The 24,256-nt window shown below is 43.0% G+C and overlaps 1 protein-coding gene across 11 annotated transcripts in view; it reads left to right on the forward strand.

Moving 5' to 3' along the window:
• The window catches only part of TTC13 (tetratricopeptide repeat domain 13), an 87,579-nt gene that overhangs the window by 18,061 nt on the left and 45,262 nt on the right, over positions 1–24,256 (forward strand). For 10 of the 11 annotated variants that reach the window (XR_013345675.1, XR_013345678.1, XR_013345679.1 and 7 more), the window contains exons 4-9: positions 3,735–3,805; positions 5,778–5,843; positions 9,684–9,776; positions 19,663–19,779; positions 21,451–21,561; positions 23,674–23,756. Coding sequence is in view for 5 of the 11 variants with exons in the window: in XM_077813380.1 (XP_077669506.1) it covers positions 3,735–3,805; positions 5,778–5,843; positions 9,684–9,776; positions 19,663–19,779; positions 21,451–21,561; positions 23,674–23,756 (541 nt within the window). In the remaining 6 variants the exon portion in view is untranslated. The remainder of the gene's footprint in view (positions 1–3,734; positions 3,806–5,777; positions 5,844–9,683; positions 9,777–19,662; positions 19,780–21,450; positions 21,562–23,673; positions 23,757–24,256) is intronic. The other variant, XM_077813381.1, reaches the window with a different exon arrangement.

The following is a 24,256-nucleotide window of genomic DNA, read 5'->3' on the forward strand; positions in this document are numbered from 1 at the left end:
CAGGTAGCAACATCAAAGGAACCCCGTTCCTATGTTTGGCTCCAGGGCCTGTCACCCTACCTGCCCTACTCCTCTTTCAGATACATCTTTTCTGGAGCATGTTCTTAGGAGTTTCCTAGTTGTCTGGCATTTTTCTGAGCTTAGGTCCTTCTATTTGTGCTTCTCCTGCTCTAGTAAACCTTAGGGGAAGAAATGTGAATTGTGTGGGGACTCCTCAAAGTGTGGCCTGCTCATATCGCCTACAACATTGTAGGCAGTGTCTTTTCACTGTTTTGCTCCTTGCCCCAATCCTTCTCTTTTCCATAAAACTAGTGTATTCAGTTATCAGTCTGCCCTTATGTTACAATAGTTTATTACCTTGGGAATGATTGTGGTATCATATGACTGATGGCTAATGAAGTAGATTTAAGAATTTGGCAGAGAAGAAAGACAAATGAAGAAAATGCAAGGAGCCTCTCTAGCTGCCATTGGCTCTCTTTCACTCCTCATACTGCATCAATACTGTGTGCAGCCTCACCTCCTGACTGATTCTTAAGAGGTGTATGCATAGTGAAGTTTTTTGTATGTATACAAAGACATATCCTTACATAGTATAAACAAACACTTCACTCTGCCCAGTGCAGACATGTTAATAGTGGTGCAGGTTGGGCTAGGCCCTCTCCTAAACCAATGTCCAGGACAAAATTAAGAACTGTCTCCCCACAATGACAGCACTGTCCACCTGGATGTGTATTTTTTCTTTCCTTTACATCAGCAATGGTTTGCAACAATGCCATCAGAATGCGTTTGCTTTGCAAAAGACAGGTTCACATGACGGAAAAACATTGCAATTGCTGTTAATTAGCACCTTTGTTGGCAATCTCAGCTGAGATGCCAAGGATTGAATAGGCTGAAGAATGGCTCTCTTGTCCCTAGAAATGATCCCTCCAAATCAGGGTTGGGAAATATTGGCATGTGAAAATCTGTACTCAATCTCTACCTGTTCTGTGGATAAATGGATCATTGTTCCCTAGGGTTATATATCCAGCATCTTTTCACAAACACTAAACTCACTGAAAAATATACTACATATTCTAAGTATTTCTGTCATGGTGCTAGATGAACATGTTAGAAAAACGAGTTTTGTGATGAATGTAGATAACCTTAACAAAACTATTGCTTTCATCTTGCTTACTAAAGAGTTATTTAGAAAGTGAGATGTAGCCTGAATTCCTACTGTCTTTTTCTGATAACTCCTCTGACAAACTTAGCTGGGCTGTCACCAAAAACAAATATTTTGACACCTCTTCACCAAGTACTGCATCCTAAAATAAACGTAACATGTTGAGTTTCTACTAATAACTCTTCTGATGCTTGAAAAATAAAGCCTTGGTAACTCCTCTTAGCAATACAGTTGTCAAGGTAAACTAACAAAAAAAAAAAAGTTTGATAACTTTAGCTGTCTTAATATCTGCAGTTATAAGATGTTCTGAACAAACAAACTTGTATCTTAGGCTGCTACAGCCAAATTCTGCAATTCGATGGGCACATGCAGTTCCCATTATCTTCACTAGAAGTTGCATCTGTGTATCCAAGAGCAGATTTTGGCTCTTCAATAAAGTTTAAGAGCTTACTGCCAGACCTATTTAGAAGACCTACTAAAAGCGTTCTATCATAAATGTGTAAAATTTTCATCCCTGACACTTACAACGTAAATACTGCCATAGGTTGAGACTTTTCTCCAGTATAACTGTAAAAGGTAAGTTATCTAAACCGTTCTAAGAAGTTTGGCAATCTTCTACAAAAAACATGTACCACTGCTGAGTAAACAAGTGAAAAAAACACAGTAGCCTCTCACGTGAAGTATTTTTTAAGTTAAGTATTTTCAGTTGAAATACTGTGGACTACTCTTTATACCAGACAGTAAGCTGTGGAGGGCAGATATTGCTTTTCAAAAAGAAAAATAACATTGTCCAAATGCCCCAACATTATATAAGTGCAGAAGACAGGATTAGGAAAAGCCACAACAAAAGACCTCTACATTCTAACCTATCATCATCTGTCTCTCCCAGTGTTGACCTGTCTTGTCTATCTTCTAGACTCCAAGCTCCTTAGCACAGGATCTGTCTTTGTGTCTTATTCTGCACTGACCACATGGACACTGAATAATATGCAAAAATTAAACTAATCCATTGTAATAACGTCTACCATCTGAGGATTTCAAACTGTTCTACGATCACTAATATATTTAGCCTTACTGTCTTTTATGACATGGAGAACATTTTACACATAAGGAAACTGAAGTAGGAAGGCTGGGTGCCTGATTTTCAGGTGTCCTGAGCACCCACACCTACATTTATGGAGCAGCAGGCACTCAGAACCTTTCAAAAATAATCCCTACGTGACTTCCCTGTTATACATAATAAACCTGTGATGGAGATGGAATAGAAACCAGGTCTACTGACTCCCTGTACTGTGCTTTAACCACAATACCATCCTGTTATTTATATTACTCACTCGCTTGCTGGAACATTAAGGTTTCAAAGTCAAGCACTCTGAAGTTAGGAAATGACAAAATTAGGGTTACTTCAATCCTAGTCTCCTGGTTCCTTATCCCAGACTCTTTCCCTAGCCCACAGGCCATCAATCATTTTTTGTGATGGTATAGAAAAGGTCCAGACGCTAGAGAAAGTAATACAAAAATAGATTATAATATGTAAAAAAAAAAAAAATAAATTTTTTTTACAGTCTGTTCAAAAGCATCTGGCTGTTCTGATTTGGTCCCCATTCTGCCTGTTGAGTACTCCTGCCCTAACCAGTCCCAGTTCTCCTTCTGCACCCCAGTTTGTTGTCAGCTCATCTCCAATTCCCCTGGTGCTGGTTCCTAGTTCCAGTTTTTGTCCAGACAGTCCCAGTCTCTTCTGGCTCCTCATCTGATCTGTATTCCCCCCTCCCCCCATTTCCCTCACCAGCTCCCATCCTCCTTGCTCAGTCAGTACCAGCCTCCCCTCTCTCTTACGCTCCAGCTATCCTTGCTCAGTTAGTCCTAGTTCCTCTTCTCTGCCCCCAACCTAGGGTTGCCAACCCTTCTGGATTGGCTGGGACTCTACCCGAATCTGCATCGATCTCCCGGTGGGTATTGAAAGCAATCTGGGAGATATTAATAGGCTGCTAAAAGTCCAGTGGCAGTGCAGCGGGGCTAAGGCAGGCTGCCTATCTGCCCTGGCTTTGTGCAGCTCCCAGAAGTAACCAGCATGTCCCTCTGGTTCCTAGGCTACTAGCCCTGCCTATAACTATGATAGCATCAAGTGGCTATATTTGGGATGGGAATCTCCTTGTGCTAAGTGATTTATAGTAAGATACTTAGCCCTGGTATACACTGGGGTGGGAGGATCAATCTAAGTTACACAACTTCAGCTACGTGAATAACATAGCTGAAGTCGACGTACTTAGATCGACTTACTGTGGTCTCTTCACCGCGGTGAGTCGACTGCTGCTGCTCCCCCGTCGACTCCGCCTGCACCTCTTGCGGTGGTGGAGTACAGGAGTTGATGGGAGAGCGCTCGGGGGTCAATTTATCACGTCTAGACTAGACATGATAAATTGACCCCAGCTGGACCCGATCCGGGAGGGTAGTGTAGATATATCCTTAGTTTACATTTTGTTAAATGTGACCAAATTTTAGAATATTTGAAAAACTGACACATTATCTATGTTGTTTTTATTTTAATGTGTTTGTAATCTTGCTTTGCCAGCAATTGCCTACGTGTTGATTGGCAGCGGCCTATATGATGAAGCAATAAGACATTTTTCAACAATGCTACAGGTAACTGTTCGCTTGTTCTATTTTTGTAATTTTAAATGTAAAGATGATGAACCTTGAAATCAATCATTGAGGAAATAGATTTGTATAAAATACAGATTGTTATAAAATTCTAGCTTAGAACCATTATAGCATTTGAGGCTGACAAAGCAGATAAAATATTTAACTCTTAATAAATCCCAGGACTTAAATTGGAGAGATTCTGCTATCAGATGTGAAAATGAATACAATGGATAAATGTGGTTTTTAAAAAAATCTCATGATCCCAGTCTCCTAATAAACTACTAAAATATAAGCCAATTTATTTAACTGTTTTAGAAGGAATAGCTTCAAAAGAACAAAAACCATACCTCATTTTGCACAGTTCAGTCTCCTAAAAGTTCACTTGATTAGGACTTCGTACCGTATTAGATTGAGATTTTTTTTACTACATATTGCCAGTAACTTACTGGCAGAATAACCTCATATGTGGCACTGACATTATGGGAGCTCCACGTTGTTATAAACCAGACTCCATCCCAGGTTAATACTGGGTTGTCAGTTAAGAACTTGGCTGCTGTAATATTTAAGCAAAATTTTATTTATTCTCTAGTATAAATTTCTTTTCTGATTGGATGGCGTGGAATCCATATTATTTTATCATTCAGATTGTTTCATGGCAGGCTGACAATTTTTTAAAAAGGGTACCATAGCTTAGTCAAACTTGATTTATAAATATGTATCCTTATGGACAAGACGGTCTAATTGACTGAAGCATAGGCCTGCTTTTTAAGCCAATACAGATATAAAATACATCAGTGGTAGGCTATAAAATGCCATTTAAAAAGTTCTGCTTTGTAATGTAATAGCATCCTTCTATGTTTTTTTAACTTTTTCTAATGGCATATGTGTTTATTTGTACACTGGGGGTATGTTTGCACTGCAGCTATGCCTCTGTAGTGTAGACAGTTTCCACATCAACAGAAGGGTTTCTTTCATCCATGTAGGTAATGCACCTCTCTGAGAGATGGTAGCTGAAGTTCTTTTGTCGACTGGGAGTTAGGTTGACCTAGCTGTGGTGCTCGGGGTTCAAAATTTTTCACATCCCTCAGTGATGTAGCTAGATCAACTTAATTTTTAGGTGTGGACTGGGCCACCTTAGGAAGGGGGCAGCTCCCACCCAGGGCAGTAGCAGGACCTGGCTGGCTCCATCCTTGGAGGAACCCATGGCATGGATCAGCCCAGGGCTCCTTGCCTCCCTCCTCCTGCCCAGAGCCTCTTGCTCCTGCAGGCTCTAGAAGATCTAAAATATTGAACGCTGCAACTGACCAGGTATCCAGGGCAGCAGCTGGGAGAGCAAGCAGGGAGTCCCCAGCGATCAGGGAGGGGAGAAGGGGAAGACCACCAGGCTGTTGCCAGGGTGGGGCTGTGCTTCTTCCCGGCCCCTGCAACCACTGGGGACTCCGTGCACGCTCTCGTCTCTGTTGCCTTGCCTTGGGTTGGGCACTTGGCTGGCCACAGCCCTATACCCCCTACGGTGTGGGAACCTCTGAAATAGGAAAAAATTAGCACAAAAGTTACTTATGTGTAGATTTGCTGATGACTGCCCATGCCACATTTTAATATCCGGCATTTTTGCTATAGTTTTCATTTAAAAAAAACCTTTGTGGTTAGAATTATTTTTACCACGGGAAAAGGGGTTTCTCTTCACTCACTCTACTTAGATTTGGTGAAGAGATTTTGCTCATTTTCCAAGTAATTCCCCTGTAGGCAGAGATGAAACATGGACATTTTTAGCTCATAAATTGCAAGTTATGAGCTTGTGATGATGATGGGTTATAATAATCTCTCTTGTGTCTTTACCTGGAGACCATGACTGAGGCCTGTTAATATTAAACACTGAGCATTAAGTAAAAGTAAGCAGCTGAAGAAAGATACCTTCGATTCACTTTAATTTTTTTTAAAGATGGTTTTACGTGTGTTTTGCTCTGAATAGGAAGATCCAGAGCTGGTTAGTGCTATTTATGGACGAGGGATAGCATATGGGAAAAAAGGACTTCATGTGAGTATTTAATAATTTAAATGATTGTCAGACATACTTTCCTACAAACTGTAAGAGATTACAGGAACTATATCAACTAGAATTTATTAAACATATGTACAGTCCCAAAGGCTTTCAGTGTGTATTGTCATGCTATTAATGTTTTCTCTGAAACATCCTCTTCCTCTTATCTGAAGATGCTATATGACTGGGGACCATACCTGTCAGACATCAAAATCTTGGGGTGTGTGTGTGTGTGTGTGTGTGTAATCTCATGAAGATCCCTAAAGACTGATAGGAAGTGGTAGAGGGGGACCAGCTACTTTGTTTAGCAAACATACAGTGAGATGCTCATGATGGCATTACTGTTTGGGCTGTTTCAAGCAGCTTCTATTTTGTACTCTTTGAATTGTCTTATTCATACTCTGTAGTGTTTGTTGCTACCCCTCCTCGTGGGGAGGGGGGTCATCCCTAAATACATACCCCATTCTTGGATTCAAATCTTCAGTGGCACTAACATGAATAATTTTTGTTTAACTAATAAGTATCTGAACTGTACTTTTGTTTAACACAATAGCACCTAATTGAACCATTTTCAAAGCCGTTTGTAATATAAAGATCAATAAGTAAAGACCAACACAATGATCCAGTGTTTGAAGAGTTGGATATTAATGATTTAAAAAAAAATTAGTAAGGAAAAATGGATTTTAAAAAAATAGCCTTTTGTTTTATATAGTATAATTAAGCATCCAGATCCTGTCAGGAAGCTGCAGTTGGCTTTTAGAATTCTGACTTCCTCCAGTCCAGATTAATTGGATGACTCAGTGGAAAATCCCATTATGCAGAACCACTGTGTGCTAGAGAATGTTGACAGGTACTCACTTTCTGTGATCTTCATATTCATTTCTATCTCAGCAAAGAGTTCTCTGGTTCTCTGCACAGCTGATTTAAAAAAAAAAAAAAGGTCCACTCCACAAAAGATGGCTTCTGTGAGAAATATTTTGAAGTTTTTTTTCCTGACTTGATTCTAAAGATGGGCAAAAGGTTCAGGCAAAAGCTCGAGGTTACTTAAAATTCCTTCCCTTCCCCAAAACCCAAACAAACAAATGAACCAACCAACAAAAACAAAACTCTTATCTCAAGTGGAGTTTCTCTGGCCCAAAACAACAGAAGAACCAAAGAAGCTATAAAGTCTAATGTGGACTTTGCCAATCTATTTAATGTGTAGTTACACCAGTACTAGGATAATACGTGGCAGTACTGCAAAACCTTTAGATAGGTAGGGGAAGTATTGGGAATGCCACCATATTTTCTAACCGAGATCATCAAAAGGTCTAGATGACGCTGGTTTAAAGCACTAGTGCTCCGCACGGTTCCAATCGTTGTTGCAGGTGAATCAGTAGTGATAATGGTGGTAAACTTTAGGGAAAAGTTTAATATAGACAAGGCCTAAGGAAATATTTTCTTCAGAGATTTGGGATAAAAAGAGGAGGCCTTATGAACCAGATATAATATTATCTGTGTAGACTCTGCAGCTAGTTTTGTCATGGTTCAGCTAGGTTATTGGAGATACAGATGTCTTTGAGTTAACTTGATTTTTGAAAGTCCTTGAAACTATGAAACACAGCACTGGCCTTTCTGGCCGATGCAGCTAATTAATTGCTAATTTGTTCTTCCGGATAAAGCTTTCCTCCATTCATGGGAAGTAGTGTCAGGAGGAGCTTGTGATGTCACAGAAGGGAAGGAACTCCGATCACATTTATTTAGCTGTAGCTGTCTCTGCTGGGACTGCTTTACTCAGCAAGAAAAAACAGTTAGTGTACACTGAATCAGACTAAAATGTTTTATGGTACACATTGTAGATCGAGGCGGGAAAACATTTTGGCCTGAGGGCCACATCGGGTTTCTGAAATTGTATGGAGGGCCAGTTAGGGGAGGCTGTGCCTCCCCAAACAGCCAGATGTGGCCTGGCCCCTATCTGACCTCCCCTGCTTCTTGCTCCCTGACAGCCCCCCCACCCCATCCACCCCTCCCTGTCCCCTGACTACCCCAAGTTGCCTCATCCAACCCCTCCTCTCATTCCTGACTGCCCCTCTGGGACCCTTGTCCCATCCAACCACCGCTTCTCCCTGACTGCCCCCCCGCCACCCCATACAATCCCCTCTTCCTGATTGCCCCCCTGGAACCCCTGCCCCCATTCAACCTCCCCGTCAGGGTTCCCTCCCCACTTTGAATTCTAGGATACAGATGTGGGGACCCGCATGAAAGATCCCCTAAGTTTATTTTTACCACCTTAGGTTAAAACTTTCCCAAGGTACAAATTTTGCCTTGTCCTTGAACAGTATGCCGTCACCACCAAGTGATTTAGGCAAAGAACAGGGAAAGGACCACTTGGAGTTCCTATTTCCGCAAAATATCCCCCCAAGTCCTTACACCCCCTTTCCTGGGGAGGTTTGAGAATAAACAAGATGAGCACAAACCAGCCTTGGATTTTTAAGATCCAAAAAACCCAATCAGATTCTTAAACAGAACTTTATTAGAAGAACAAAAAAAGATAAGAGAACACCTCTGTAAGATCAGAATGGAAGATAATCTTACAGGCCGCCAAATTCAAAACATAGAGAATCCCTCTAGGCAAAACCTTAAGTTACAAAAAGACACAAAAACTGGAATACACATTTCCTCCAGCACAGCAAATTTCACAAGCCAAAACAAAGAAAACCTAGCGCATTTTCTAGCTAGATTACTTACTAACTTTACAGGAGTTGGAGGGCTTGCATCCTTGATCTGTTCCCAGCAAAGGTATCACACAGACAGACAAAAGCCTTTCCACCCCTCTGGATTTGAAAGTATCTTGTCCCCTCATTGGTCATTTTGGGTTAGGTGCCAGCCAGGTTACCTGAGCTTCTTAACCCTTTACAGGTAAAAGGACTTTGCCTCTGGCCAGGAGGGATTTTTACAGCACTGTATACAGAAAAGTGGTTACCCTTCCCTTTATATTTATGACACCCCCCTGTTCGCTGCCCTCTGACCGCCCCGACCCCTATCCACACCCCCAACCCCAACTGCTCCTTGCCCCTGAAGCACCGGTGACTGGTGGCGCTAAAGCCATGCTGCTCAGAGCACCAGGATAGGCAGCTGTGCCGCCTGGCTGGAGCCAGCCACGCCATAGCGCAGCACAGAGCACCGGGTCAGGCCGTGGCTTTGCAGCTGTGCTGCCCAGCAAGACCTCGCCGCCCAGAGCATTGCGTCAGTGGCGCAGTGAGCTGAGGTTGCGGGAAAGGGGGAACAGCAGGGGAAGGGCCGGGGGCTAGCCTCCCAGGCCAGGAGCTCAGGGGCTGGGTAGAAGGGTCCCGCGGGCCGGATGTGGCCCGCAGGCTGTAGTTTGCCCACCTCTGTTGTAGAGCCTCATATTTTTTGATTATAAGGGAGAGTGACGATGACTTTATATTAGTTGACAAAATACACTTCATAGTACCACGATTCTTGGTGGAGAGATTTTGAGCACTAAAACATAATGCTTATTGTATAAGGAATATTTGCAGTGCAACCCCAGTAGGTGAACATGAAACACTGAGGAGTCTGTTTGCAAAATATTGCAGATGATGCATATGGATAAAAGGAGTCCCTTTTAGTTATTAAGTTTTGGTATACAAACAGCTTGTTCAGTTAATACTTGCACTATAAAGCATCTTGTTCCTATTAGAAATGACAGTGAAGTACTTTGATGTCTGGAGGTTACTGTTTATTGATTGTTTTTTGACCTTTGTCCTTAAAAATTATTAGTGTAACTCTAAGATCACTTAGTATAATAAGAAACCATGCACTGACTGCTTATATAGTTTAATTTATCTTTTTAAGGACATAAACAATGCTGAGCTTGCCCTATATGAGCTGAGCAGAGTAATTAGTCTGGAACCAGATCGCCCTGAAGTATTTGAACAGCGAGCAGAGGTGAGATTTTTCTTTCTCAGACTTTTCAATTGCAACTCTTTCAAATATTTAAAAGTATTTCTTCTGGCTTCATTCACCTTTTTAATGGTTAAAACTCTTGCTTTCTCCACTAAATATATCTCCCTGTTTAAATGCTTTTAAAGTATACGTATTTGCTACAAGAAAAGTACATATTTCATGGTATTTGTGAAAACTTGTACAGAATGTTTAGTGACTAAAGCCAAATAGATTGGCAGGTAATTGACATAAACAAGTGTTTAGCTTTGTATATATTGAATAACACAGAATCATACTTTTCTTTGTAACTCATTGTAATGAATCAAAATAGTGCATAAAAACCCTCTTCAGTTATGGTGATTGTACTACAAAAAATTCCTAAGTTCAATCATATTGCATTAAGGCTGCCAGTTAAACCATCCAACATTCAAATTGTGTGTTAATATAGCACTTTTGTGCTCAGAAACATAAATGTGATTAATCAAGAATTCCGTAACTTTTAACTGAAGATAATGTTCTATGTAGTCAATTACAAAAATGTGCACAATTTCTGCAGCCCAGCATCTCCCACAATTCTGGATGTCTGGGCTGCTCCCCTCCTCTCTGCAGTTATCGAAGGTGAAACAAAGTCCTGGTGCCTTGTGCTCTGGCCGCTCTCCCGTTCTCCCACTTGCTGCCAGATTCTCTGCCTCCACCACAACATGTGGACAGTAGTTCTGTCTCTCCTGCCTATTTTCTTCAGTGAGCTTTTTGGCACTTTGGGTGATGGCGAGCAATGTTCTCCCTTTCCTTCTCCCTGGTTTGGTTTACAGTCTGCGACTTAACCCACCCTGCTCCTCTGCTGCAGTGTCTTTCTGCTGCCTCCTCTGCACCTCTCAGGCATGACAGAGCAGCCTGAAAAGCACCAAACAAAATCTAAACGGTTCTCCATTTGTGAGACAGCCTTCCTGGGCTTGGCAGATGGTGAGTTGTGCCCAGGCTGTACCCAGTCTTCTGTCCGTAATTCAGTTAGGTCTTGGGGCTATGACTTGGAAAGGCGTGTGGTATCCCCTACTCACCAGAGCAGTTGCCTCTCCAACTTGGAAAAAATGGATGAGGAATCTCTGAGCAGAACAGGGAGAGGAAGACCCAGCCAGCCAATTTAGGGGATAAGCCCAATGGGCCCCTAGAGACCGCTCCCTTTTCCACTGAGGACAGTGAATTGTCAGATTCTGAATCCGAGCAGGAGTAGGTTAAAACTCAGCAAATATTTTTTTTCCCCCTGAGAAATTTGAGGCCAGGCGTTGAAAGGTTGTCTCCACTGTTCATATTCAACATGAGTAGACACTACATTTCTACCCTCAAAATCCTCTTGTGAGGTTTCGATTCCCGAACAATCTTTTGAAGAAGTGATTCGGGATGAATGGGACAAGCCCAATATGGGCAAGCACACTGACAAAGATGACCTCAGGTTTTATAAGATTCAGGAATCAAAAGCTCCTATTGCAGAGATAGTGAAGGTTGACACCACTGTAAGGTCCTGAGCAAGAGATACGGTTATCCCCTCAGAAGGGGAATTCTACCCTAAGGGCTCCACAGATAGTAAGATGGAGGCCACTCAAAGACTTTTGAGGATCCTCAGCCACCTTTAGGGCATCCCCAGCAGCTGTCTGCTTTGCAAGGGCATCTCTCTCCTGGCTGGAAGATCTCAGGGCCATAAAGGGTAGAGATCACCCTGACTTGGCTCTATTTTAAATAGTTTCCCTGTCAACAGCATTCATAGGTGAGGCCTCAAGGCGTGCAATGAGGTTCTCAGCCAGAGCCATGGATTCCAGTTCAGTAACCAGCAACCACCTACGGCTCCATCCCTGGAAGATGGATACCCACTCAAAGCATGTTCTGTGCTCTGCCAAGTTTAAAGACTCCATTCTTTTCAGGGAAAAGCTACACAGGGTAGTGGCGGACCCAATGTGGAAAAATCTAGTTGGGCTTTTCTGGTGCGACTTACTGCCTTCAGAGAAAGTACAGACCGGCCTTCAGACAGAGAGGATCCTTTTGGCCTTCATCCTCTCAGATACACCAGTGAAGGCAGAGCAGGTTCTTCAAAGGAGAGCTGTGGGACCAGGCTTCGGGGGAAAGCCCAGAAGGAACACCACCCTTTCCAAAGCCTCTTTATGACAAAGACCACGTAAGCCTCTGCCCAGAGCTGAAGCTAGAGGGTAGGCAGAATTTCTGTTTCCTGGAGGAGTGGATTGCATTGCCAACAGACAGGTGGGTCAGGGAGATAGTGAGTCCAGGATTTTCCCTCAAGCAATGGGCTCCCCCATCCATTATTCATCCATTCCCCCAACTCCCACAACCCTATAAAGTGTAATCTGATCCAGAATGAGATGTCTTGTCTTTTAAATATGGGAGCAATTGAGAGTATTCCCTCAGAAGCACATGACGGGAATCTAAGCCATTCTTGTCCTCAAAAAGCTCAACAAGTGGATGAAGAAAACAAAGTTTTGGATGGAGACCCTGGCATCTATAGTGTCATCCCTGTCTTGGGGAATTTTCTGACTTCAGTGGACCTGGCGGATACATGCTTCCATATTTCTATCAGATTTTTAAGGTTTGCTTATGGCAGGAACCATTATCAGTACAGGATGTTCCCATTTGGCCTGTCCTCAGCCCTCAGGGTCTTTGCCATCAATTTCTTTGTAATCAGCCAGACTCAGGTCACAGGGTATCCAATGACATCCCTTCCTGGAATCCTGGATGACATCTTGATCAGAGCTCCATCTCTGTCATTAACACACACAGCCAAGTCTTTGACATTTAATCTCCTGTAGCTACGCTTCTTTGTTACCAATGTCAAGAAAAGCCTCTTGACTCCATCCACCAAAAATACCTTACTTAGGAGTGGACATGGGCAAATCTTTGCTATCAAGGTATCTATCTCTAGAAAGGTTCCAGAAGATTCAGGACCTTCTTCCATTATTCTGGAGCCACAGGAGGCCTACTGTAGCACTGTGCCTTCTACTTTAGGCCTCCTACTGTTGTGCACAGGGGTCACTCCATGGGTGCAATCACACATCAGGTGCCTTCAAGGCTCCATCTTAAATGTGTGGGACCACTCCCCAAAACACATTAAGTATCATCAAAAGTCCTGATGCAGGTGCTTATCATCTTAAAATGGTGGTCAGCCCAGGGCAATGTCCATGAAGATATGCCCATATGTCTTCCAAATTCTCTGGTTCTCACAACCTAATCCCAGCCTGGAGGACTGGGGAGCACACCTGGGGATGCAAACAGCTCAAGGCATCTGAAGCCTGGAGGAAATGGCTCATAGTGTAAACCACTTAGTACTAATAGCAATCAAGCTGGCACTGTGATGGTTCCAATCCAGTATAGTGGGGAACCACACCCTAATTCATTATCATGTATGTGAACAACCCAGGGGAAGCAAGGAGTCCAGTGCTACACGTAAAAGAATGGAAATTATGCGGTGGGTGGAGCACTTCTCCTATCCCTGAGAGTGATTCATGTAAAAGGGAGACCTGAATCAAAGGTGGACTGGCTCGACTTTGAATGGTGCCTGAATCACGAGGTCTTTGAGTTAATCGGCCAGCCTTCCTTCAGCTGACCTCATTAGAGAATCATATGAATGTGAAGAAAACCAAAATACTTCACTGGGGTGGTGGATCCCAGAGCCATGTGGAGAGATGCCCTATGCACAGATGACTGGAGAGTCTTCTCTGTGCATTTCCACCTTTCCCATTACTAGGGAAATTGCTCCAAATACAAAGTGAGAGCAGGTGCCAGTAATACTGATAATCCCACATTAGCCGAGGAGACCCTGGTTTTCAGACCTGATAGAGCTGAAAATTGGACCTTCACCACCACTTCCAAAGAGACAGGACATTCTCTTGCAAGGTCCTCTTCATCATCTGAACCTGAACTGGCTGCATTTAAGAGCCTGGCTATTGAAAGGGAAGTGCTAGTATTGCTGGGTCTGTCCTCCCAAAGTCATCAATACACTACTTACATCTAGAAAAATATCCACACTAAAAGCATAGTCCTCTGTCTGGGCCAGGTTCTGTGGCTAGTGCCAGGAACATGAGGCATATCTCAGGAATTTTGGCCATTTTGAACTTTCTCCAAGAAGGCTTCGACAAAGGTCTCCAACTGAACATTATAGCGTAAGAACATAAGAATGGGCATACTGGGTCATACCAAAGGTCCATCCAGCCCAGTATCCTGTCTGCCGACAGTGGCCAATGCCAGGCGCCCCAGAGGGAGTGAACCTAACAGGTGATGATCAAGTGATCTCTCTCCTGCCATCCATCTCCACCCTCTGCAAACAGAGGCCAGGGACACCAATCCTTCCCCATCCTGGCTAATAGCCATTAATGGACTTAACCTCCATGAATTTGTCCAGTTCTCTTTTAAACCCTGTTATAGTCCTAGCCTTCACAAGCTCCTCAGGCAAGGAGTTCCACAGGTTGACTGTGAGCTGAGTGAAGAAGAACTTCCTTTTATTTGTTTTAAACCTGCTACCCATTAGTTTCATTTGGTGGTCCCTCGTTCTTATATTATGGGAACAAGTAAATAACTTTTCCTTTTTCACTTTCTCCACACCACTCATGATTTTATGTACCTTGATCATATCCGTCCTTTAGTCTCCTCTTTTCCAAGCTGAAAAGTCCTAGCCTCTTTAATCTCTCCTCATATGGGACCCGTTCCAAATCCCTAATCCTTTTAGTTGCCCTTTTCTGGACCTTTTCTAATGCCAGTATATCTTTTTTGAGATGAGGGGACCACATCTGGACGCAATGTTCAATATGTGGGCGTACCATGGATTTATATAAGGGCAATAAAATATTCTCCGTCTTATTCTCTATCCCTTTTTTAATTATTCTTAACATCCCGTTTGCTTTTTTGACTGCTGCTGCACACTGCGTGGATGTCTTCAGATAACTATCCACGATGCATGTCAGGTGTTTGTCCTTAGTAGTGTGATGTTTTCAGGATCCACGGGTTTGCTGGTGCGACAAAGTGGGAATTTTCTGTAATATTTTTATGAAGCCTGGACATGCCTCAGTTTCCGTTGCATTGCTTTGCATTACTTTGCATTGCTATCCAATGGGCATAAAAGGGCTAATGCTGCTCTTGGAGCAGAGCAAGTGATATGAAGTAGTTGGGTCACCTAGTTGTCTGGGGTGGAAGGAATGGGTCATTAAAGGCCTGGCTGAAACCAGCCTCTGTCAGTGACAAATCTGGAAGGACAACAGAATTCCTAATAACTGAACAATTGACACCCAACATCAAGAAACTCCAGCAGGTGGGCATGTGAATTCAGCACGTCTCTGCCTGAGGATAAAGAACCGAAAGGTGTCAGGTAGCTGAAATAAGGCTTACCCTTGCGGGTGAGACAGAGCACTCAGTTTGGACTGACAGAGACCGAAATAAAGAGCCAGCATGGACCCCACGTGTGCTTGGCGCTGGAATGCTGGCTTGGCCTGAATGGGGACTGTGTCTTAGCCTTTATTTCTGTGTGCTAACCTAAGGACTTCCCAGTGCTGTGTTCCAGTTGACTAATAAACCCTACTCTGTTTTGAAAAGACAGCCTGCCGCAAATGCTTGATGAGGTGCTTTGATCCCTGAAGAGTGTAAAAGTCTATGACCAGGAGTCTTTCAGTTAGACTCCATGGGCAGAGTTCATGGTGTCAAACAGGAGTGCTGGAGCTCAGAGGTTCAGTCTCAGGAATTGAGGCTGCATGACCCACTCCTAAGAAGGAGTGGGATCCCTTAGGGGTCTGCCACACAGAAGGGGTTTCTCCAAGGGACTATTTAAAAGTTTGCTTGTAGCACAGAGCCTGTGGCCTGGTAGAGAACCCACAGGTAGGCAGATTTCTTAAAGTAATCTGATTAGCCAAGTCAGTGGTCAGGCTGCTTTTTCCAAGAACCCGTTGCTTGTGCTGAGAGCCCTGACAAGTCATCTCTTTGAACTACTAACACCAGCATCACCATTCCATTTCAGGTTTCAGAGTAACGGCCGTGTTAGTCTGTATTCGCAAAAAGAAAAGGAGTACTTGTGGCACCTTAGAGACTAACCAATTTATTTGAGCATGAGCTTTCGTGAGCTACAGCTCACTACATCGGATGCATACTGCATACATGGAAACTGCAGAAGACATTATATATACACAGAGACCATGAAACAATACGTCCTCCCACCCCACTCTCCTGCTGGTAATAGCTTATCTAAAGTGATCATCAAGTTGGGCCATTTCCAGCACAAATCCAGGTTTCCCCACCCTCCGCGCCCCCCCCCCCAACTCACTCTCCTGCTGGTAATAGGCCATCCAAAGTGACCACTCTCTTTAAAATGTGCATGATAATCAAGGTGGGCCATTTCCAGCACAAATCCAGGTTTTCTCACCCCCCCACCCCCATACACACACAAACTCACTCTCCTGCTGGTAATAGCTCATCCAAAGTGACCACTCTCCCTACAATGTGCGTGATAATCAAGGTGGGCCATTTCCAGCACAAATCCAGGTTTTCTCACCCCCCCCCCCCCCCCCCAAACTCACTCTCCTGCTGGCAATAGCTCATCCAAACTGACCACTTTCCTTACAATGTGTATGATAATCAAGGTGGGCCATTTCCAGCATAAATCCAAGTTTAACCAGAACGTCGGGGGGGGGGGGGGGAGAAAAAAACAAGGGGAAATAGGCTACCTTGCATAATGACTTAGCCACTCCCAGTCTCTATTTAAGCCTAAATTAATAGTAACCAATTTGCAAATGAATTCCAATTCAGCAGTTTCTCGCTGGAGTCTGGAATTTGAAGTTTTTTTGTTGTAAGATAGCGACCTCCATGTCTGTAATTGCGTGACCAGAGAGATTGAAGTGTTCTCCGACTGGTTTATGAATGTTATAATTCTTGACATCTGATATGTGTCCATTTATTCTTTTACGTAGAGACTGTCCAGTTTGACCAATGTACATGGCAGAGGGGCATTGCTGGCACATGATGACATATATCACATTGGTGGATGTGCAGGTGAACGAGCCTCTGATAGTGTGGCTGATGTTATTAGGCCCTGTGATGGTGTCCCCTGAATAGATATGTGGGCACAGTTGGCAACAGGCTTTGTTGCAAGGATAGGTTCCTGGGTTAGTGGTTCTGTTGTGTGGTATGTGGTTGTTGGTGAGTATTTGCTTCAGGTTGGGGGGCTGTCTGTAGGCAAGGACTGGCCTGTCTCCCAAGATTTGTGAGAGTGTTGGGTCATCCTTCAGGATAGGTTGTAGATCCTTAATAATGCGTTGGAGGGGTTTTAGTTGGGAGCTGAAGGTGATGGCTAGTGGCGTTCTGTTATTTTCTTTGTTCGGCCTGTCCTGTAGTAGGTGACTTCTGGGAACTCTTCTGACTCTATCAATCTGTTTCTTCACTGCCGCAGGTGGGTATTGTAGTTGTAAGAATGCTTGACAGAGATCTTGTAGGTGTCTGTCTCTGTCTGAGGGGTTGGAGCAAATGCGGTTGTATCGCAGAGCTTGGCTGTAGACGATGGATCGTGTGGTGTGGTCAGGGTGAAAGCTGGAGGCATGTAGGTAGGAATAGCGGTCAGTAGGTTTCCGGTATAGGGTGGTGTTTATGTGACCATTGTTTATTAGCACTGTAGTGTCCAGGAAGTGGATCTCTTGTGTGGACTGGACCAGGCTGAGGTTGATGGTGGGATGGAAATGGTTGAAATCATGGTGGAATTCCTCAGGGGCTTCTTTTCCATGGGTCCAGATGATGAAGATGTCATCAATATAGCGCAAATAGAGTAGGGGCGTTAGGGGACGAGAGCTGAGGAAGTGTTCTAAATCAGCCATAAAAATGTTGGCATACTGTGGGGCCATGCGGGTACTCATAGCAGTGCCGCTGATCTGAAGGTATACATTGTCCCCAAATGTAAAATTAGTTATGGGTAAGGACAAAGTCACAAAGTTCAGCCACCAGGTTAGCCGTGACATTATCGGGGATAGTGTTCTTGACGGCTTGTAGTCCATCTTTGTGTGGAATGTTGGTGTAGAGGGCTTCTACATCCATAGTGGCCAAGATGGTGTTATCAGGAAGATCACCGATGGATTGTAGCATTCCATTTGTCTATCATAACCTGCTTTCTGATAGCCATAATGTTTGCCACATGAGTGTCTGAGCTGGTGGCCTTATCTATGCAGGAGCCTTACTGCTTGTTCCACGAGGACACAGTGGTGCTCAGAACTCTGGAATAGTTTATTCCATGCTTCCCAAGAAGAGGTTCTTCCCTCATTCTATCTGAGGTCACAATATCCTACCGAGAAGAGGGAGTGCACCTTTGATGTCAGAAGAGCCTGAAAATCTACTTCAAACATACAGAATCCTTGAGAAGGTTGGGTGCCCTATTCATGTCTTTCCATCCAAAATGCAAAGGACCCAGAGCTTCCAAGCCTCCATTGCTAGTCTGTGCATTATGGATTAGTCTGTGCATTATGGAGGCATACAAGGCACCAGAGTCTGATCCTAGAAGGGTTCAGGGCATGCTCTCAGCTATCCCTGGCTAACTCATAGGCAGAAAGAGCAAATGCACCCACACAAGCAATTGGCAAGGCAGCCACCTGGTCAACGGCTGCTACCTTTATCAAGCACTATAAGGTGGCCTTCCTGTCATCTGCAGAAGCTCCATTTGGCAGGAAGGTGCTGGAGGCAGTAGCCCAGATATAAATCTTTTAAATGGGGAGGGATACCTTTTTTCCTCCCCTCTCTTCTTTCTGACCTTTTCTACAACCCTCCCTACATCTCTTCACCTCTTGCTACTTCCCAGACATCCAGACTTGTGGGAAATGCTGGACTGCAGAACCGAAAATTTCTTACCGACGGTTTCCTTTCTGCAGGTAGAGGCTCCCACAATTCTACCCACCCCAAATGGTTTTTATAAGACAAAAAATCAGATGCTGGCATGGGATTTTTACCATGTGAACGTTTTATGGTTCACTGTACATAGTTGGTCTAGTTACGACTGGGACTGTTTTTACTAATACTGCTTATACAAGCTTTTATGGCTTTGGAATAACTCATCTGATAGTAAGTGGAATCAAAGGGGGAATGACCCAGAGCTCATAGCTCCAAGACTTTGATTTGCATCAGTGAGCTGCAGAAGGAAGGGGAGCTGCCCAGACATCCAAGTTTGTGGGAGACACTACTAGCAGAAAGGAAATGATGAGTAAGAAACTTTCAGTTCTTTTTGCAGTCCAAATATCAAGAAAATGAACAGCTGTCAAAATACGACATAATGTGTATATGACTTTTTCTAATAAAAAGTTCTGATTCACAGTTTTTCATGCTATTTTAGGTATGGTGGTTCTGCAATACTCTCTTAATTTGTATCTAGGGGTGTATATTCTAGAGCTGGTCAAAAAAATTTCGATGGAACAGTTTTTTCTGTTGGAAAATACCATTTTGTTTGAAATCAAAAAGTTGATTGTGTCAACTTCAACTATTTTGACAGAAGTTTTAAAGTGAATTAAAATTAGAATAGACTATTTCAACTCATTTTGTTCTGACGTTGTAGGATATTGTACTGACGTTATCAAAACGAAAGTATATTTCCAAATATTTTGTTCTTTGAAATATTTTGAGATTTTGACTTTGTCCTGAATCAGGAGAAAACCAAATGTCAAAATGTCAGAATTTTCAGTGGGATGAAAATTCTGTTTTCTGACTAGCTCTAGTAAATACACAAATTAAACTACATGTATACTTGAGAACAAGATTAATTGTACAGGCATGAAAGCGAAAGCATGTTGCAAGATAAAACAGTTCTAAGATTGCTCAGCATGCACTAGGACAACTCAGTGTACTCTTTCTAGGTTAATTGCTTACTTTGGATTTATAGATATTGTCCCCCCTGGGCCGAATTAGTGAGGCACTGGCTGATCTCACCAAAGCTATTCAGCTGCAGCCATCGGCACGACTTTACAGGCACAGAGGTACTCTTTACTTCATATCTGAGGTTAGTTTTTGCCATTAGATGCTACTTTCATGAAAGAATAAGGATTTCTCCCCTCCCCATTGAAAACTGATCTTCAAATAGTTGTGATTGACCAGCAGTTTGCTTGCCTTTTTAGAGAATTGTGATCCGAGGAGGCCTTAAAGTATTTTGTTTTCATGAATAAGTTAGTGGAGAGGAGCAAAGTGGAGATACATTGTATAAAAATTAATGCAGACAATCTATAATCTCATAACTACTTTTGTGCCTTCTGGGGTCTGTGGGGGTGCGCAGAGAAACTTGCTTTGGTAGTGAATACCATAATTGCCAACGGGGATTATGGTCGGATACTCATTTTTAAAAAGGAAAAATATACAGAACTACTGCTCTGTGTGTGTGTACACACCCCCCAGACCACCAATATAAAACAATCTCTTATCCTTGCAAAATGCTGAAATCCTATCTTCTTGCTATGAAAATAATTATTACAGTAAAAGCTGTTTTATCCAGCACTTCTCCAGCCAGAAAGCTCTATAAACTAGCATTTCTGATCTTTATTGAAATTCCGGTTATAGTGCAGTTGGTGCAGGGCCAGCTGGGGGTTGGGGCATGGGAGGAGGTGTGGCGCACGGGCTCTGGGAGGGAATTTGGGTGCAGGAGGGGGCATGGGCTCTGGGAGGCAGTTTGGGTGGGGGCAGGAGGCTGGGGTGCAGGAGGTGGTGCGGGGTGACAGATCCAGGGGGCACTCATCTTGGGTGGTTCCCCACAAGTCGTGGCTGCTCCTAGGCAGAGGCATGACGAGCAGCTCTGCACGCTGCTTCTGCCCACAGGCACCGCCCCCGCAGCTCCCATTGACTGCGGTTCCCAGCCAATGGAAGCTGCGGAGCTAGCGCTCGGGGTGGAGTCGGGGCAGTGTGCAGAGTCGCCTCCTGCGCCTCTGCCTAGGAACAGCCGGGATAGGTTGTTGCTTGCGGGGAGCCGCCTGAGATGAGTGCGCCCTGGATCCAGCATCCTGGATCTGGCATCCTGCACCCCCTCACCCCAAACCTCTGCCCTGAGCCCCCTCCCTCTTAGTTAAGCAGCATTTTTCACTTACCAGCACTCCCTCTCCCCCCACCCCCTTCCCCCAGCATGCTGAATGAAACAGCTTTTACTATATTATTATTATTTTGGCATTTTTAAGGACATGGCTTCAGGTTAGTTTAGATATTGTTACCTCAGAAATGGTATGCACATTGAATAGCTGATATCCCAAGGGGATGATGTGAAATCAATTTATTCAGTTGACTTCACTCAGCCTATTTTCAACCCATTTCTCCATTCAATTAATCCAATTTTTTTCTTGCAACAGTTGCTATGAGAGGAAAGATGGAAATAAATTGTGCTGTACATTCCCTTTAGTTTGCCATTCTGACTGACATTTGGCTATCTCTGCTGCTTTATATGATGCTGGAGCTGAATGCCTTCTATTTTCCTTCTTAAGGATATTTGCTTTCCTTGTTCCTTCTAAAGAAGAGGCATTTTATGTCAGTGCTGTTGAGATTGAGTCAGCATCTTAGTATAAACCTAGAACTCCAGATCACTCCGTTGGAGTAAAATGCATACATGTAACCATAAGAGGGTTTGTCTGTATTCCTCTTTATCAGCTAGATCTAGCAATTTCTGTGTCCTCTGAAAGCTGTTTTTGTCCAACAGGACTATGCAACAGCTCATGAAGACTTTCAGCGCTCCTTGGAACTGAACAAAAACCAGCCTGTAGCTATTCTATACAAAGGCTTAACCTTTTTCCATAGAGGACTTCTGAAGGTAAATTTGTTTTTAAATATCCACTTACAGAACAATGCCTTTAATATTAAAGTTACTTCTATAAAATATTCTAGCTATTGTAGAAATTCTGTAGGTGTCCTTGTTTTTTCTCATGCCTGAGATAAATCATCATACCAAACCTTTTTAGGCTCTGTTAAATCCAGTGGCACTTCTTGGTTCACTGAAAATATATCTGATGCATCATAGTGACATGTAGATATCAGATACTCTCACTGGAACGCATGTGAATGATGGAATATATGATGTCAAATAGGGACAGATTTTCAAAAGTGCTTGACACCCAGGGGCTGACACTGAAAATGTGTCTAGTTAAGTCCAAAATTTCTTTCTATCAAATGAAAAAGAATGCCTAGGAATATTGGCAAGGAAGGGGGCTGGAGAGGAAAACAGTGGTAGCTTCCTTACCTCATGGATTAGGAGAGGGTAAGGAGGGATCCTCTCCAGGTAGCCAGTGCGGATTTTTACATGTGCATTTCATGTATGTCAAACTTGAAACTCTCACGCATACATTATGGAAGGGAAAAGCCATGTGCCTCCAAAGACTCGAAACAGAAGGCAAATAACTCCCCTTCACACAAAATGGATTTTCTAAAAATCACATGATTTTGGAAGTCTGTCTCAGATTTTTGAGTGTTTGAGGTTAACAATACTGGATCTGTTCCTAACTTACTGGAGTGGGGGGGAGCTGCTGGTGCTTTTTTCTCAGGGTTCCTCCCTTCCCAGTCCATCTCCCGGCTGCTGCTTGTTTTCCCCTATACTTTTTCCATTCCTGAACTTTCAATCAAAAATCAGGAAAGAGAAGGTTAAGGACCTTAAGTGATCAGGCTGTCTATTGTAAATCTTATCTTAAAGTAGCACGGGGGCCCTTGGTAGTGAACTAGATCCCCAGTGTAGTGCTGACGTGAGAGAAATGTGCTACCTACTGAATCACCGGCACACTGGGTTACCATTGGTGCACTTCTATCCAAATTGTGATTTTAAACTCACCCTGATTAATTTGAGACTTGATGAGATAGATCCTGGAGTGGATGCATGATTGTAATTAGTGCAGTAACTGAATTCTTAACACACTCAAACTAGAATTAAAATACTGTAATTTGCTGGTTCTGTCGTTTACCTGTTCTCTAATTCAGAACACCTATATTCATTTGTTTAAATCCCACCCTTGCCTCAGGGCTTAGTGGGCCTTAAGTTCTTCTACTGACTAAAGTCCTGCCTGTGCTGTTTGTCATTTAGTAAAGCATTAAACTAAGAAGTATCAAGAGAATTAATTTGAGTCCTAGTTAACGAGCTGTGAGTCTGAGGTTTAGGTTAATGAAGTCTGGACCATATAAAGTAATTTGAACTCCAACTGACATGGCTCTGCCAGCAAAAACCCTACTGTAGATCAGCAAAAAAGATTATTTTGCCAATGTAGCTTATTTCATTTGGGCAATTAGTTTAAGCTATACCAGCGGTAGAACTCTTTTGCCAGTATAAGTTGCATCTCCATGAGTGCGATATACTGGTATATCTATCCTGGCAGACTGGTTTAAGTGTAGACTAGGCATTAATTCCCTCTGTAGGGCTTTGAGCCAGAATCTGTAACCACTTGAAGGGCTTTGAGCAGGAATCTGTAACCACTTGAACGTAGGGCAGAATACATCAGAACAATAAGAGGGGCAGGGCTGTGAAGTGAGTCTGCCTGTAAAAGTTAAAAGGGGTGTTGTAAATGATGTGGGGAGGGGGGGTCTGGAGAAAGGAAGGATGGCTTTGTAGTTAAGGCATTGGACTGAATGAAGAGTTCTGTCCCTTGCTCCATGTGGTACTGGGAGAGTCACTTACTTCATAGCTTAGTATAGCAATAAAAAGGATTATAGCTTTTTTAGTTTTGTGATTTGTAGCACAAACTACTATAATATTTTACTTGTACATTTTTGGATTTTGTAATGTATAATGCCTTGGTCAAACTTTCCACAGGTCTTATATAACAGCACAAAATCGTTAGTAATTATTAAATTACTGTATTTTAAATTCAAAGTTATAGAATTTAACTTTAGACAGGGATAATTAATGACAGCTAATTATGATGTCTACTTTTGTTTTATGTAGGAAGCTATTGAATCATTCAAAGAAGCCCTGAAGCAGAAAGCTGATTTCATAGATGCATATAAGAGTCTGGGACAGGCCTATAGGTAAGCACGTTCAGAAATAGCTTTTTAATAGCACAGGCTTAAAGCCTCTAGCACACTTTCAACACTACATATCAATAAAAATAACACAATAGTCTTTAATCATCGATTTGTTTCTCTATATTTTGATGTGTTATTGTTGATAGTTATCAGTAGCATGGACTTCAGGGTTGAGCTCAATATAAATAATACAAAGGCAAAGAGGTTTTAATATAAATCCAAAGTAAACAGGTCTCTTAAGGTATATCTACACTGCAGTCAGAGATTTGATTGCAGCTTGGGTAGGTATACCCCTGCTAGCTTTAATCTAGCGAGCACAGCTAAAAATAGCAGTGAAGATGTGGTGCTGGGGCCCCTGAATGAGCTAGCAATGCAAGCATGTACCCAGGAGGGCTTGCATAGTCCATGCTTCCATGTCTTCACTGCTATTTTAGCCCTTGCTAGCTAGATTAAAGCTGACACGAGTATATCTACCCAAGCTGCAATCACACTTCCAATTGCCA

This window comes from Eretmochelys imbricata, chromosome 3, assembly GCF_965152235.1.
Source record: "Eretmochelys imbricata isolate rEreImb1 chromosome 3, rEreImb1.hap1, whole genome shotgun sequence".
NCBI classification, from domain to species: Eukaryota; Metazoa; Chordata; order Testudines; family Cheloniidae; genus Eretmochelys; species Eretmochelys imbricata.